At 33.1% G+C, this 18,671-nt stretch overlaps 1 protein-coding gene across 1 annotated transcript in view; it reads left to right on the top strand.

Moving 5' to 3' along the window:
* The window catches only part of LOC149808374 (solute carrier organic anion transporter family member 4A1-like), a 95,621-nt gene that overhangs the window by 57,745 nt on the left and 19,205 nt on the right, over nucleotides 1-18,671 (top strand). Inside the window, exons 4-5 of the mRNA XM_089976384.1 lie at nucleotides 15,598-15,825; nucleotides 16,178-16,280. Of these exons, the coding sequence (XP_089832510.1) occupies nucleotides 15,598-15,825; nucleotides 16,178-16,280 (331 nt within the window). The remainder of the gene's footprint in view (nucleotides 1-15,597; nucleotides 15,826-16,177; nucleotides 16,281-18,671) is intronic.

Genomic DNA, 18,671 nt, shown 5'->3' with positions numbered 1-18,671 from the left:
CTGTTAATGAATATCTGAAAAGCAATGAGTTAAAGGTGAAAAAATAAGGAAACAAGAAGAAAAAAACACTGAAACTGAATAGTGTTTCCATGCAGAGCAAGTCATTACAGAAGCGATGACCAAACTTTGAAAAAAAAAGAACTTGTGTTTACATGACCCGTAGAAGTGCACGCGTGTTAATAAAAGGTGCGGTCAGGTCAACCACTAGAACTTTTCAACCATTTTACGAACGGTATCAAAATGCGAATGTTTGTGTCCTATGGAAGCATTGTACCACCAGACAAAGTTTAAAGTTGAATCACCATGTGGTGTAAGGGACTGAAACAGTTGAATACGTCGTGCTTGGCAATAATCACAAAACAAAGAAGTGTAGCGTACTTCCTATAAAGTTCACATCTATATAGACGTGACTCAATTATGTTCTTTCTAAACATTTGTTACTTACGTCAGCTGTGATTTGTCTAAATCAAACATGAACAATTTGATATTTCCTTTGACCTAAAATAAATGTATATGTGAATATGAGTGTCACGATTATTGAATGCGCTTTTGAAATTGTTAATGAGGTCGCTTTGACGAGTCTCTCTCTCTCTCTCTCGAGTCTCTCTCTCTCTCTCTCTCTCTCTCTCTCTCTCTATATATATATATATATATATATATATATATATATATATATATATATATATATATATATATATATATATATATAATGTGTTCCTTTGACTAAAGAGAATTGCAACTTTTATTATGTAGTTTTTTAAGATCATTTAGAGGGAAATCCACTGGGGCGGGCAGGTGCGGGATCGGCACTTGCCTCACCACCACCACCTCCACCAACACCATAATGAGAGCAAAACAACCGGAACGATTCCTTGAGTAAGGTTTTTAAGGAAAGATGGTTTGTTGACGAGCATGATAAAGAAAGTTGGATTAATTTCCAATATTATTGACTTTTTTAATCTGCAAAAATGAATAACAGTAGAAGAAGTTTTGATCTTAAATCGGTATAAAATGAACAGATCATGACCATATCATATCCCTTTCATGTGTGTAAGGTATCACGTACGATACAGACACATTCATTTACTGGTAGTTTATTGTCTTCCACTTTAAATAATTAAAATTTGGGTTGAACAACCAATGTATACAATCAACTAGCTGAATTTTAATGGTAGACCAGTGCTTAGTTAGTATTCAACGTTCAGTTTCGATTTAAAATGTCAACGTGATGATGAGCTTTCTTGAATTCGATATGTCTGAAATTTTATCTTGTACACCTTGCTTAAATGACACAAAAAAGGATTCTCGTCGCTTAACGTCTTATGAGATCTACACGTATAACAAATCATATCTGTTGAATAAACTGTTAACTTTTGAGACTCAATTAGCCCGACCAGCTTCATCAAGTTTCACTAACAATTTGTAACGTTTGTAGGATATCTGCGATTCTCCGTTCTGGTCAGTTGTAACTAGTATTTAATACATGTCGTAAAGTACTTCATACAGAGCTTCTACAGGCCACATTCGCCTCTAGAAAATGCAGAAAAGTATTCTATAGTACATTTAAATAATTAAGTACAAATCCATTATATGTAGTTTCAATCTGATTTGTATATCCATATCCACACAGTTCTGTCCGTAGACTATAATTTAGAAGACGATAGGATTGAATTATTAAAAAGAGACATACGGTGATAGAGTTCCAGTGTTACTTTCAATCTAATAAATCGTACGGTAATTTGTTTTTTTTCTTGCATGTGATGCCAGACATTATTTTTCACAGTCTACGTTATTCTGGGGGTGAAGAGAAGATGCATCTATTTATATGCTATCGTTTAACTTGAAGTAGCAATGCTCATTGTTTTCTAACAAAACCTCCGTCTCTAAAGACAAAAATTTTAGTTTTATCAAGATCAGTCTTGATCCCTGATTCATTACTAAACTCCTCCAAAACCTGAATATGAAGTTTTTCATGTATTAGATTCTCAGCAGATTTAGCATAAAATATGGCAAAAATGTATCATGAAAGACACATAATTAGGGATTGCATTTCTCTCTTAATTTGGTATTATGGAGTTTTATGAACAATTACTGAGAAGTTCTAAGTCTTCGTTGGTACAGTCTATATTAACGATATATATATATAGATATAGATATAGAGGGTGTTACATTGGGAAGCGATATTTAAAATTACGCACTCAGTAATATACACATGTTCAACTGTAATATTATACAAGATGTTAAAGTTTTATAAAAGGGTCCACTTTTTGTAGAAGGTTTACACTTCACTATAGAACGTTGATAAAAACAAAATAATTTATCGTAGTATAAAATATTTCTTTTGTAACTTTTAAAATTTGCTTATCTAAGCACAACGTGACCTATAAATTTTATATTTTGCAATCAGAATGAAGAAATGAATTATATCATCGGACTGGTCATTGCCAACAAAGACATTACTTTTGGAAATTATAATAGTTGGTATTTAATTTCTAATCCATCCTATGTAGGATTTCCAAATATTTTAAAAACCTGTACAATAAAAAGAAGTGTTCAATACTTTCGACCTTTTGATTACAAAAATAACAAATATATATATATATGAATCATAATCCATGAAATTTACTGTTTTCAAAAATTGATTTGTTACAATAACTTTGCTCATTAACTTATACTGAAAGGCAATTCAATTTTTTATCTTTGGTGCAATTCTTAGCCAAGATTGCACATGTTTAAAGTTTTCATTACTTATCTGGCATTTAAATTGACTAGACCAAATCTCATGTTTTCCATAAGGTTCAGTTTTTAATATTCACCATATAATATACAAATTAAAATCTCTTATTTTTTTTTGCAATGAGCACATTTTTCTGAATTGACATTCATAAGAGTGTTTCCGCTGATACAATGATTAATCTTTCTTTTTTTAATGAATATACATTTTTAAATAATTGATAAGTATTCAGTGTAATTATTAGTGTGAGTCTTCCGACGTGTCGTTTCAAAATTTAATAATTATTCTTGACTATCAAATAGATTATTGACACATACTTTATCAATTTGACAGCCACTTTGTATAGGAATGAAAGTTTTTCAAATGCATTAATATCTGCTTATTTCGTCTGTGCTAAGTTTAATATTTGGATGCCTCCAAATTTTCTTCAAATTCTTTATTCTACCAAAATCCTTCATCATTTGCAATAAGGCGTTTACTCCAAGTGATCTTCATGTACTGAATAAAAGAATAAACATGAACCATGTCTATGCTGCCATTTGTAAATGGGGCTATAAGTATATCTTTTTATCCTTTAAGTTTTACCACTCCAAATAAATTTGTTTTTTTATATATAAAAAATATTCTTTTCAACTCATTTTCTATACACAATGAAGATTAAGCCGTGCTGAGAATAGATTGATAAACTTAGGCAAAATCAGTGATTTGATCAAAACAATTTCTAATAAGCGATTGATGTCTCGTCATCCAACAACCAAAACGTTTTGTGACTTCTTTTAACATCTATGTATAATATACCTGTAGCATATATCTACGTTCAAAAGAAATATATTCATAATACTCAAGAGGAAGAAGACCAACAAATTATTTCAATGCCTTGGCATATTTTTCTTCCGTTAATTTGTTTCTTTCTATCCACATATTTATTAATTTGATGCAGTACAATGCAAACCAGAAAATGATACAAAATCATCGAAAGTTCCGATGGCAGTTCTGAAAGACTATGGAGAGCAATCCAGTAGTAATAAAAGGCATTATCAGCATGCTTGCCAAGTTTACGTTATCTTCCGCAATAGAAAGTACCAGCAATAGTTAAGTTCTTCTTGAACACAGAAGAGATAAGTTCAATTGATAAATAAAAATAAGGCTAATAGGACTTTGACGACACCATCTCTCCAGATGAAGTAACTGATACAATTAATGACGACACCATCTCTCCAGAAGAAGTAACTGATACAAGTAATGACACCATCTCTCCAGAAGAAGTAGCTGATACAAGTAATGACGACACCATCTTTCCAGAAGAAGTAACTGATACAATTAATGACGATACCATCTCTCCAGATGAAGTAGTTGATACAAGTAATGACGACACCATCTTTCCAAAAGAAGTAACTGATACAAGTAATGACGACGCCATCTCTCCAGATGAAGTAACTGATACAAGTAATGACGAAACCGTCTCTCCACATGAAGTAACTGATGCAAGTAATGATGACACCATCTCTCAAGATTAAGTAACTGATACAAATAATGACGACACCGTCTCTCCAGATGAAGTAACTGATACAAGTAATGATGACACCATCTCTCAGGATGAAGTAACTGATACAAGTAATGACGACACCATCTCTCCAGATGAAGTAACTGATACAAGTAATGATGACACCATCTCTCAGGATGAAGTAACTGATACAAGTAATGACGACACAAACTCTCTAGATGAAGTAACTGATACAATTAATGACCACACCATCTCTCCAGATGAAGTAGTTGATACAAGTAATGACGACACCATCTTTCCAGAACAGGTAACTGATACAAGTAATGACGACGCCATCTCTCCAGATGAAGTAGTTGATACAAGTAATGATGACAACGTCTCTCCAGATGAAGTAACTGATACAAGTAATGATGACACCGTCACTACAGATGAAGTAACTGATACAAGTAATGACGAAACCATCTCTCCAGATGAAGTAACTGATACAAGTAATGATGACACCGTCTCTCCAGATGAAGTAACTGATACAAGTAATCACTTTCGATGACACTTAACATGAATTTGTTACAAAATTCTCTGAACCACTGGCAAATTAAATTACCAAACCTAAAAGATGTCACAGCATTTTCCAAATAGTCCCAAATTCTTTTTCAAAATCAGTTAAGAAGACGAGGTCAGATTAATTTCTTTCATCGAGGTAATTTATAGAATTGTACACAATTCTAGCGTTTTCATTAATAAATTTCATAAAACCTTTCTGAGTAACATTTATAATGGAGGGAAGTATACCCTCACAAATATATATATATATATATATATATATATATATATATATATATATATATATATATATATATATATATATATATATATATATATATATATATATATATATATATATATATATATATATATATATATATTATTTATATATATATATATATATATATATATATATATATATATATATATATATATATATATATATATATATATATATATGTCACACCACATCTTTCCAAAAGACCCCCTATAATTCAACTGTATGCACATCAGAACATTTTTCATGTTTGTAATGCTAAACCACACTCAAGAGAGATCCACTTGCCCTCGCATGAGTTTTTCTTAGCAACTGGAAGTTTTGCATCGTACATGAAGATTGTTTCTTTGTCGATCACTACTAGTTTTGTTTTGATAAAGTTTTTCATAGAAAAATATTGATGTTCATTCAGTATGTCTTTGTAATCTGTTAACCTTTTCTCATCATCTAAAGTTAATATATTCACTATTTGCTAATGTAATACCTCTTTTCCAGATTAAGAAAGCATTTTGAATTCTTTTAAAAACATTAATACCATCATGCCTTTGAGTTTAACATATCTCCTTCTGCATGTATTTCCTTATGTCTTTGTCACGGAATGGTGTAAATGTTGTTAATTAAATACATGTACTCGGGTTTCGTTTCTTTTCTCTGTACAACGATACCCGAGGGTGATTATAATATGGTCTATGTATTTCAAAATCGTGAGTACGATTCGTCCTGTGCCACACGTGCAAGGTGCCTTTGATAAAGAATAACGAAAATTCTAAAGGTATAAATACGTTACTACATGTAAAGGACCTTTACAATACTAATGGTTTTGTCAGCAAGCGGCCTGCTAAAAGGATTCGCACAACTCCAGCTGTAGGGGTAGGTAATGTTTTGGGTTTTAAGTGATAACTAGTGTAGTACCATATTTGCCTTTGCATGTTTATTATAGTTTTCTTTACATACCATAATGCGTGCATTTTTTATTCTTGTTGCGACGTAGTGCAGGACTTATATTGGTAATGTAAAGCTACATTTTTTAAAAGAATTGTTTACTATTGTCTTATCAAGCAGGGTTAGGTTTACTATTGAACCTCTGTTTTGTAATTGCCATAATAATATAATCTTTATAACTTACCATGTATAACGTCCTTACGTTATGTCTGTATCAAGTGTAGTACACTGTATCGGGTATATTTTCAGCTGAGTGTTTTTGATGGTAGGAATATCCGGGGTGTCCGGTGTTGTCAGAGGGTAGAAACGTCCGTGTGTCCGGAGCGTTTAAGGTGCCGGAGCGTCTAATGTCTAGCGTCCGGAATGTCAAGAGTGACTAAGGTGACCCAGCTGTAGAGCCGTCAAAGGACCAGGGGGTCCGGAGGGTTTAATATTTCAAGTGTCCGGAGGGTCTAATGTTTCAAGTGATCATAGTATTCCGAGGGTCCGGAGTCTGTATTGGTTGTGAAATTGATTCGGAGGAGCTGTGGAGCGGATATGGTGCACGGGTGACGGAGTGCATCTCCACACATGTATTTTTAGCTGTATGCTAATTTTGGGTTAGTAAGACCCAGTGTATTATTCAGGACTGGAAGAATAGATTGTATATCCGTTCTTGTTTAGTGACATAATTTCGCTACCTGAGCGAATACATTTTTTTTTTTACTATGTGTAAAGACTTACATTGTTTACTATTTGAGTGAACTATATTCATCTTTCCATTATTGAATCATTTGTGAAATCATTTATCCTGTGTTTTAGGGTTACTGACCTAAATTTATTTGTATATTTTTTTCATCTTTGAAACTGTGCGTTTTTTGTTAAATAGATCCAATATTTGGATTATAAATACGCACACATCTTCATAATCCACTACTCATATAAATCGCCACATTAAACCATATATCTGTGTCGTCAAAACGTGTTCTGTTGTTAATCCGAAATATCCCACCCGGTTATCTTGTTACAGTCTTCTAATCCGGTTTGCCTGTTGGCGATCTTTGCATTATTCTTAATCATTTCTTTGATTACGTAATTTTTTTAAGCTTAAATTTTCAGCTTCAATTCTATTAGCATGTTTTTCCTGTTCTGCCTTTGCCTGTGAATATTCAGTTTTTCATCTCTTATTTTCCTTTTAAATCCACAATACCGCCGTTACGTGCAAAATGTTGTATATGTCAAATCATCTGAATAATACTGAATCTTGAAAGATACTGGTCCTAAACGTCGTTGGGTTCCCATAAAACCAGATAACATTCTATTATCATCACATTATGATGCATGTAATTTCTCCCAGGAACTGAGAAACCCTGCCATTTTTCCGATATGGATCCGTGGGTTAACCGATTTTAGTTAAAAGCTGGAACACAATATCTGATTATGTCACCGTTGTAAACATAAGAGGCTAACACTATGCTATATCGCATTATCTTCGCCCCAAGTTCACATTTTTAAATTATTCCAGCGCCCCAGCTGATCACCTTATTCACCCGAGTCTTACTTTTATCACGCTTTTTCTTCTCACATCAACTTTAAAAAACGGGCCTCCCTCTCTTCATTCACTCTCGAATCAATTTATGCGCCCAGTGCGAATGTTATTATTCGATTAGTCGCAAAGGGAATGTGTCGAATGTATCACATCACTACTTTTAGAGCACTCCCGAAACAGAAGGGAATTGCGAGCGACTTCTTGACTGAATTAAAGGGTGGTACCCTTTAATTGTAAACTGAATATTTGAACGTCCCTTAAACCTAACATCTTTATTATTTAAAAGAACGGTTTCTGTCATATATTTTTCAACAAATCATTTCCTTCGTTCCAAACTTAGATTGAAAGAATGGTAAAACTTATGATAAACGGCGTCATTGGGGCTATACGAATTGTAAAAAAGCTGATTATTACATTCTAGATTTACCTTTACTCAATCATTTTTACCATTTTCAATATAGTATTCTTCAACATAATTTAAGATACATTTTTAATTGAGTTAGTTTATACCTTTTGTCTTAACAGTTTTGTATTGAATTTCAAATAATCATTACCTCTGGGTAGTGTAGACAATGACAAGATTTTGGTTTCCTTTGTACCCTGGGACAATAGCTGAATCTGTGGAATTTGAAAACAAATCCTCGGAGATTAGGAAATAGTCTAATAAGCTTTGTTTTATTGAACTAGGCTGTCTCCAAGTAAATTATCGTGCATTGACTTCGCTAAATTTATCTAGTAAATCAAGTTCATTCTTGGTATATTGGACTGCTGTTCGGGCCATGGGATAATATTATAATAGTATGTATCAGGTTCTATGTCCTGGACAATAGTCAGGTCACCACAAATGGTAATAGATTAGAATATCAAAACTAATATCTTGTTTTAGATTTTTTAAGGAATCTGTTGAACAACATTGTTCCATAATTTGCTTTAAACCTTGACAAATCCAATATGGAACGTGTTACCTGTAGACAAAAGAAACAATCCTTCATTGCACAATTTCAAAGCCTACCTGAATAGATAAAAAGGGGTTATTATTTTGTTGGTGATCTAATGTCAGGGATTATGCATGCTCTGAATAAAGTATTGTAGTATAAAGTACAATTTATATTCGAATCATGTATCTGACTGTAAGAATCGTTCCTGTGGTGAAATAGAGACTACAAAACACTTTCTTTTAGACTGTCCAAAATACTCCTATTTAAGAGATCACATCTCATGCACATGCCATTTTGCTCTCTTCACTTGAAAGTATGTTATTTGGCAACCCTATGTTGTCTTTGGAAATTAACATTCAAATATTTTGTGCGTCCAACATTCCGTTCGGATGACTACAAGATTTAAATAATTGATATAACTCAAACATTTGAATCATCATTTCGTTCTGATTCTTTCTATAGTTTTGTGTATTTTTGTACGTTTTCTTTACAACCACTTGTACCAGCATCCAGATTTATGGTGCTGTATTATTTGTTACTGTTAGGGAGACAGTGCTCTAATAAGTTCATGATATGTAATGAATCCCCCCAAAATCACGGGTTTATAAATGTATTTGACAATGTTTTTAAATATAGATATTGTTTAAAAAGAGATGTCTTTATATAGTGACCAAAACTATTATATTTCCATCATTCAATATATCTAATACAATAAATATACCATTTATATATTGACCTTTTATGTCCATCAGTCAATAAAGCTAATAAAATAAATATACCCTCATCATCATATCTCATTCATTGTATAAAAAATTCAAAATTAATTCTAAAAGGAATGTCACCACCAGCAATTTTACTAGATTTATGGCTAAAAGCACTCGGTAAACCTCATTCAGGTTCCCAATATTTATCAGTCTCCGCAGTTATGTGTCTTTCTTTTTTTTTTAAAAAAATGTACTGGATGTCTTCATTAGTTATCCAAGTAAAAGATGTCACTCCTTTTCAAACTGGAACTGGGCCCATATATTCATTGATAAAGTTTGAAGTTGATTAATCAGAATGTAATATTCGAACTAGAGTTCAAAGACAAGTGTAATGTGAAAGGACACAAATATCTGAGCACACCTTAATCAGCTGAGATACATGATATAAACATGTAAGTTCCAAAATACAAATACGCATTAAGAAAAATATAAACTACTGTACTATAATCATTTATCACGTTCATTCGGGTAATGAGAATACCAATATGAAGAATAAAAACCATATCTTACAGGCCCATCTTGGAGTATGCCAGTGTAGTCTCGGACTGATGCTTGTAGATCGATTCAGACAAAGTGGAAAACCTACAACTTGAAGTGGCAAGAATAGTTACAGGACTTCCAAAATACACTAGTAGACAATCTCTCTATTTTGAAACAAGGTGGATAAGTCTGCAGTCTAGAAGAAAAAGACAAAATTTCTTAAAACTCCACAACAGAAAACAAGCCAAACTCCAGACTATATCTTTTAATGACTCCCTCCCACTGTGTCCGAACAAATTATAACCTTCGACGTTCGAGTGATATGGTCAATTTTAGGCAAAATTCTACCAAATCATATTTTATACCCTCAACAGTATCTTTGTGAAACAATCTGGAATAGGATACTCAGTGTAGTATATCTTACAGTGCTTTGAAAAAGTGTTTATGTCCAAATATTGTATCTAGCAAAATGCCAAGTTTTAGTAGTCTAATACCGGATATTAACCATGCTAGATTATAATATAATGTAAGTTCATTAAATGATGATCGAAACCACCATGCATATCATGTTCTGTCCCAGGTACAGTAGACAACAAACTAAGATGATGAAAAAATTACTTTCAATGTCATGTGCAACTATTAACTTAGATTTACTGCTTTGGAGAAAGGCGATGAAGATGAAAATATCGAACTTTACATGATGTACGCAAATATATAACCGCTACAGGACGATTTCAATAATTTTCTAAAATCGTGATTACTGTGATTGTGCCTGCCTCCCCCCCCCCCCAATATTTTTTCATGATTATTATGTAGTTAGGTTGAATGTTGTAATACTTGTGTCAATGTAGGGAGAGGGCTAATTTAAATTGTTAGAACTTGTGACTAATCCCATTGTATTCTATTGTATCCCATTGTATTATATTGTATCACATTGTATCCTATTGTATCCCATTGTATTCTATTGTGACAATAAAATATGTTTAAACAAAATAAAAACTTGAGTGTTGGAAAGACATATAATTACCAACTACTCCAAAAACAATGTGAGTATGATTTGTACAAATCATAATCCATGATAAGGATACACATGCATGTACACATACAAATGTTAGAGATTGAAATATTATTCTTGGATATTCCTCTAAGAAGTAATAGCCTAATATTGTATTGACCAGTTTTGAAGTATAAGCTTATCAGTACCTGTATAAAACTACCATTTTAATAATAATAACAACAACAATAATAATGATAATGATTACAACAACAATAATACCTTTAATAATTAGTATTATTAGTGTCACCATCATCCCCACGACCGTAACGGTCACTATTGCTGAAGTATCTAAGAAAACCAATAGTTAGCTAATCTTTAACCATTGACTTCATGCTCCTCTCGTGCAGCTAACAACCTGAGTAACTATTGTAAATTACCCTTGTAATTATTGGTTAATCCCTATAGCTGAACTATGATCCTGAGAATTAAGTTGCTTTACACTTATATGTATCAAACTAATTGCAGCTGAGTAGACTGAATATTATAAAATCAATCAATGCAGTCAAAATAATAATTAATATTACGCATACTACCAAGCCGTAGGGGAAATCACCGAGACAATTTAACAGTAAGGAGGACCTTAGCTTGAACTCTCTCAAACATTACACTGAATACAGAAAACCTGTATGAATATTTGGCTACTACATATTTAGTTGCTAACTTAATTATTTATTTCTTATGTGAAACCAGCAAGTTTCATAATTATTTTGATAATAAATATTTATCATATTATTTTTAAAAACAGTAAAAGTTATATACTAATAGTTTAAATACAGAAAAGTATATACATAGACCTCAGCACCGTCCTCACCAAGGAATGTAAAATTGGACACATACCATGGTTTTCTAACCTAATTTGAAGGTGAAAAGGATATTCAATTATATCTTTCAACCATACAAAATAAAAGATTCATACTTTTGATTTTTAATTAATTACATCATCAATGTATTCATTAAAGGGCATATCTAATCCTTCTCCCTGTATTCTTTTTGACGTAGACCCAGCAATTAAAGTACCACGCAGATTCTGTTTTAGATTGCTTTGAAGGCCGGTTGATGAGAGCCATGTTTAGTTAGGTAACATCTTCAGTCAGTCTTATTTTAACTTTTTATTTCAGCTTCCTTTTCTTCTTTACATAGGTCTGTTTTGGCTTCATAATTTCTAGTTTCATTATTACTGGCAGTGGTACACCAGTGGGGCCGAGAATTATATAAATGGAAAATATGTCTCCCTGGCCCTTGCCTTTACCTGCTGTTTCTTTCACTACCTAAATGATTTTTGGTTCTCAGATTTTCTTTTTGTGTCGCAGGCATATCAAATATTTTCACACTGTGTTTCCTGAAATAGTGTTCATTTTTATTCGCTTTTTGCACTGCCTCATTGGCCCGATGTTTTGTGTCTTTCAAATTTATATTTTCAGGGTTTCTAGATTTTCTTTTAGCTGTTCATTTTCAAACTAAAGTAATTTCAGTCTTTCTTCCAAGCCTGTGATCTTCTCTCTTATTTCCCGCTCCGATTCTCTTTTCAACTTTGTTTTCATTTTTGCAAATAGCCGACTCACAATTTCAGACACTACCTCGGGTGTTTATCTTTAAAATTCAAAAGTAAGATTATCGTTCTACGTTGTATATGCTACATAAATCTTCAACATATATATCCAAAGAAGAGACAGTCACATACTGATAGTTTCATTCTAAATCACTCCATCACATCGTAATCAATAAACAAACACCAACAATTGAGAAAGATCTACACTAGTTTGTGGCTCTTACAGTCATCGTTATCACCCCCACTGGAAGTTGTTTACATGATTTAAGTTACAGCAAGCAGTGTTACTAACCGCTGGCGGAATCATAGATGTGAAACAGAGTGAACATGAACCAGTCGTCAGTTTGTACATAAGTGTAAAGTTGTGCTGTTAACGTCTGGATTGAGACTTCCTCATACTGTTTAAAATGTAGAGCTTCAAAAGATATTTCTTTTGTTGCACTAGTCACGATTCTGACTGCATCAGTGTGTCCTTCTTTATAATTAAGTTACCTCAATTAATATACAGTTCTTCATACCCACATTGTCGTATTCCAGAATAGGATGCATAAAAGACGTATATATAATTTCTAACGATTTTCTGTCACGTTGAAAACTGAGTTTTAGCTTTTTATTAATTCTTTTACATGTCTTATCGTTTATACAGACTATTTATTTGTGCCATGAGCAGCAGTCATTCGAGAGAAAAACCCAAAGATGTTTATGTGAGTCATCTTCCTCTACTCAGTGGTTGAACACATATAGTGGAGGATGGAAGGGTTTTGTTATTTTCTTAGAAAATGTAAGGGATTCAGTTTTAAATGGGTAACGGATACAAGCTAATTAGTTTGCCCATTGAGAGATATTTTTCCCAAGTCTGAGTTGATGGTTTTAGTGGTTACATTGGGATTGTATACGATTCGAAAAATGTTTGCATGATCTAAACATCGACTTATATTGGAGTGTATATCTTGTACGATATCATATGTATGTCACATAATGGAAGAGGCCTAAAATGGGTCCGTTGAAAAACATCAGTTCTAATACACCTCCACTTTGAAATAGACACCCGAAAGTTTCACTCGTCATTTCCTGCATTTAAGACCGCTAGAGGACCATTTTTAAAGGCCTCATGCGATGCTAGTAGCTTTCATGCGATGCGATGCTAGTAGCAAAACACAGCTCTAATTTCCTTACGAGAATCGACTGCTTAGTAAACGGTTCATAAAGATAATTTAATTGATTATTAACTATGGATTTACTCAGAATAAAAGCAGAGTGGAACGATGTAAAAATGTTATTTTCACGAAAGTAATTAAATAAGTGTCTGTCTCAAAACCAAATTTTCAAAAACTTTCCCAACATTTTGAGCCGAGATATAGACCCTTTAAAGTTCTAATCAGGTTTATCTATCTTGTGAAAAGAGCCAGCCATCTTTTGGCCAACCCGAATCTTTGACATTATTTAAAGAAATGGAATTTGTCACATACAGGTATTATGATATAAGACTATACCTAAACAAGTGTGTGATTATTGGAATTCGACGCAATGGAAATATCCTTAGCCCGAAATAATTAGCCAATTACTAGGAGCAAAAGTCACGGAGTGAAGTATTAGTGGGTTTCCATGATGCCAAGGTTCAATAGTAGTGAATTCAGGCCAAAACCGAATGAATGTCCCTGAGTAAGATAGTCCATATTAAAATCTAGTGGTGTACGTTGGTGGTGTGACTGCAGCGGCAGTATTTACGGTAGGAAACCGGTAAATTACACAAAGGAATAAATAAGAAGGGACTCGGCAGATACCGTTTATGTCGCCATGGTGGCAAATGTGGTGCAGTTATATTGGCGAAATGTGCATGGAAAGCATACATTGACTGGCCTAAGGTGGCGGAGTTAAAATAGTTCCCAGTGTTAGGGGATACTCGTATAGTTTCTACAGCGTGAACGGCTGGCGGTACGGAAACCTGATGAAGAGAAATCATGCAGATGTGCGGTTGATAGATATTTGGCAGGTTGTTTTATCTGTGGTCTTGCATTAATTAGAATAAAATTTATGTATAAAACGGACACTTTGGGCTTTCTAATTTACAACTGAAGTTGTATAGAAGTCTTTGGAAATTTGGGGTAAACATATAACTGCTAGCGGGAATCGCGTCAGGGTTTGACAACCGCTCTCTCAAGTAAAGACCCCTGGCTTGTAACAGTATAATATTTCGAATGCATTTGCTAAGAAAAATCACCAAAAAAGATGGCTGACAGTCATTTAAAGGGAAGTAATTATAAACGTCTATGACATCATGTGCATAGTATATATTGGTCTGTAATTAAATACAGTGGAAGAGGCGCATTTCTTTAAAAGTGGACAAACATCTGCTTCTCTCTGACCATTTGGAATGGTGGCTTCTCAAAGCGATTGGTTACATGGTGAACATAGTGGATGAGAGTTCATGAGCCAGCTCACGGAAAATACGGTTATAAAAATATGTAGTCAGTGATATTTTGGGGCAAACTTGTCAATATTCTCACATCTCAGTTTGAAGATTACCCTTTATTATTAAGTATTTACTTTAGCATATGCTGAAAATGTAGTGAAAAATGTTGAGTTATTACAACTTGAATTTGTATATGGTATATACTGGTAGTCAGCCAGGTGACGGGCGTTAGACCTGAAATGTCCGACAAGTTGAGTGTGTTGTAGTCGCCTCAAACTTTTGCCATTTATGGTACTGACAGTGACACATGTTAGAGCTTGACTGACAAACGGTGATATATTTAGGTCAATTCAGTTAATAATATGCATCTAATAGGGACGGACCCGGGGGAATATGTGGGATGTGGGTGGCATAACTAGTGCCCCCCACCCCCCGTTTAAAAAGAGCACGAAACGACTGACAGTTTCCTACAGTATGTTTTCTTTACCGTTCTACGGCTAAAATTATGCTCTGGAAAGAAGTTTGATTCAGGAGCTTAAGGGGGCTTTGCACCCTGTATCTATGAATGGGGTTCCATCCCAAAGACCCCTTGTCTGCTTGTTTCTTCTACCCCTGGGGTCTCTGTAGCTTTGTAGGTAGAGTATCAGACTCGTAATCCAAGAGTTGTGGGTTCGACACCCGCTCAGGCTAGCCCTGATAGGCAGCCTTCGTGTGGCCTTAGTGAAGGCATTTAGTTCCCATTTCCTTGACATGATTTAGCCAATAATGTGTTAAAAGTGCATTAAAAACGCCAAATACAAATTACACTCCCACAAACGATATTTCTGGATCTGCTGTTCTCTGAGTTAAATAAACATTCTCTTTATAGATGCAGACATCTCAAATAGGTCCACCAACCTATGCAACAAACTGAATAACATCAACTCATCGAAAAGTGAATATAATGTGAAAGAATCTGAGAATTCAAATACTGCTATGTATGCCTTCTTTATCATTGGCCAAATGCTTATTGGAATCGGAGCTTCACCCATGTTCACGCTCGGCATAACTTACATTGACGAGAACTGCAAGCCGAAACTGACGTCATTCTACATTAGTAAGTAGAATTAGCGTGTTCTTACCTTGAAATCCAATATCTTTTTAAAATAAAAATCATGTATTTAGGTTTGATTTCTTATTCTGTCCATCACTTACCTGTAATGTAGGAAATTTAATTATCATTATCGTAGTGGCCTTAGATTACTTTACATTTCCAAAAACATTACAAAACTCGTAAGCAGCGATAATTTTAATTTGATTCAATCCAAAACATTTGTACATCATCAAAATTGCAATATCACCAAATATAGAAGAAGAAAACATTGAACACTAAATTGGAGGTGGTTGTTTATATTTGTCCATTTCCAAGTGCAAAGGCAAATGTTCTAAATAATACTATTACTGTACAGGTTGGACGTTCTGTTTAGCCGCTATCGGCGTCGCTGTTGGATACATCGTAGGTGGACAGACACTAATCCTTTTTGTTGATGTTAACAGAATTGACCCATCCAGGTAACTATCTTTGAGTAGCAAAGAGATGAATATTAGAAAATTTAATAACATTTTTTTTTAAATTCTATGCAATGTAGACAAATATGCACTTATATCTAATTCTAATGCTAATGAGAGACAATTTCAATTTACGGCATCGTTGTGTGTGACAACATACAATAATCCAATCATCTTCAAAGGGATGCAAAAATAGAAACGTAACATCAAGGCTGAAGTTTTATGTCAGAATTATATATATATATATATATATATATATATATATATATATATATATATATATATATATATATATATATATATATATATATATATATATATATATATATATATATTAAAAATGCTCTAACCTGTATTATAGTATTATTTTTGTATTAAAATATTAATTCTGCCTACTATTATCAAGCATTCTTCTATAGGAATCCAGGGTTAGCACTTATATTTATAATTCTCTCTCTCTCTCTCTCTCTCTCTCTCTCTATATATATATATATATATATATATATATATATATATATATATATATATATATATATATATATATATATATATATATGTGTGTGTGTGTGTGTGTGTGTGTGTGTGTGTGTGTGTGTGTGTGTGTGTGTGTGAGCACGCACGTACGCACGTGATCGTGTCAAATCATGATACACAGTTTGTCGCGCGTGCAAACATTTACCGAAGCACGAGGAAAGATTTTGAGCCCGGGGGTTTAAAGTCCTTTCCACGTTCTCCAGCAAACCGTGTATCGTCGTTATTATTCCATGATTTGCAAACAGCGAACCGTGTATCATCGTTATTATTCCATGATTTGCACACAGCAAACCGTGTTATTTATTTATTTATTTGTTAATTATTACACTATTTGCATACGCCAGTCGTGTACTATCGTTATTATTCCATGATATGCATACAGCAAACCGCGTGTTTTCTTATTATTTCATGATTTGCACACAGCGAACCGCGTATAATGGTTATTATTCCATGATTTGGAAACAGCGAACCGTGTATCATCGTTATTATTCTATGATTTTAACAAAACCTTGCATCATCGTTATTATTCTATGATTTTAACAAAACCTTGCATCATCGTTATTATTCTATGATTTTAACAAAACCTTGCATCATCGTTATTATTCTATGATTTTAACAAAACCGTGTATCATCGTTATTATTCTATGATTTTAACAAAACCGTGTATCATCGTTATTATTCTATGATTTTAACAAAACCGTGTATCATCGTTATTATTCTATGATTTTAACAAAACCGTGTATCATCGTTATTATTCTATGATTTTAACAAAACCGTGTATCATCGTTATTATTCTATGATTTGCACAAAACCTTGCATCATCGTTATTATTCTATGATTTTAACAAAACCTTGCATCATCGTTATTATTCTATGATTTTAACAAAACCGTGTATCATCGTTATTATTCTATGATTTTAACAAAACCGTGTATCATCGTTATTATTCTATGATTTTAACAAAACCGTGTATCATCGTTATTATTCTATGATTTTAACAAAACCTTGCATCATCGTTATTATTCTATGATTTTAACAAAACCGTGTATCATCGTTATTATTCTATGATTTTAACAAAACCGTGTATCATCGTTATTATTCTATGATTTTAACAAAACCTTGCATCATCGTTATTATTCTATGATTTTAGCAAAACCTTGCATCATCGTTATTATTCGATGATTTTAGCAAAACCTTGCATCATCGTTATTATTCTATGATTTTAGCAAAACCTTGCATCATCGTTATTATTCTATGATTTGCACAAAACCTTGCATCATCGTTATTATTCTATGATTTTAACAAAACCTTGCATCATCGTTATTATTCTATGATTTTAACAAAACCGTGTATCATCGTTATTATTCTATGATTTTAACAAAACCGTGTATCATCGTTATTATTCTATGATTTTAACAAAACCTTGCATCATCGTTATTATTCTATGATTTTAGCAAAACCTTGCATCATCGTTCTTATTCGATGATTTTAACAAAACCTTGCATCATCGTTATTATTCTATGATTTTAGCAAAACCTTGCATCATCGTTATTATTCTATGATTTTAACAAAACAGTGTATCATCGTTATTATTCTATGATTTTAACAAAACCGTGTATCATCGTTATTATTCTATGATTTTAACAAAACCGTGTATCATCGTTATTATTCTATGATTTTAACAAAACCTTGCATCATCGTTATTATTCTATGATTTTAACAAAACCGTGTATCATCGTTATTATTCTATGATTTTAACAAAACCTTGCATCATCGTTATTATTCCATGATTTGCACAAAACTTTGCATCATCGTTATTATTCTATGATTTGCACAAAACCTTGCATCATCTTTATTATTCT

The sequence above is a fragment of the Sinohyriopsis cumingii genome, chromosome 1 (assembly GCF_028554795.1).
Source record: "Sinohyriopsis cumingii isolate HCF-2022 chromosome 1, ASM2855479v2, whole genome shotgun sequence".
In the NCBI taxonomy this organism is placed as follows: Eukaryota; Metazoa; Mollusca; class Bivalvia; order Unionida; family Unionidae; genus Sinohyriopsis; species Sinohyriopsis cumingii.
Note: the sequence above shows the minus strand (reverse complement) of the source record. Positions and strands in the feature narration are given on the sequence as shown.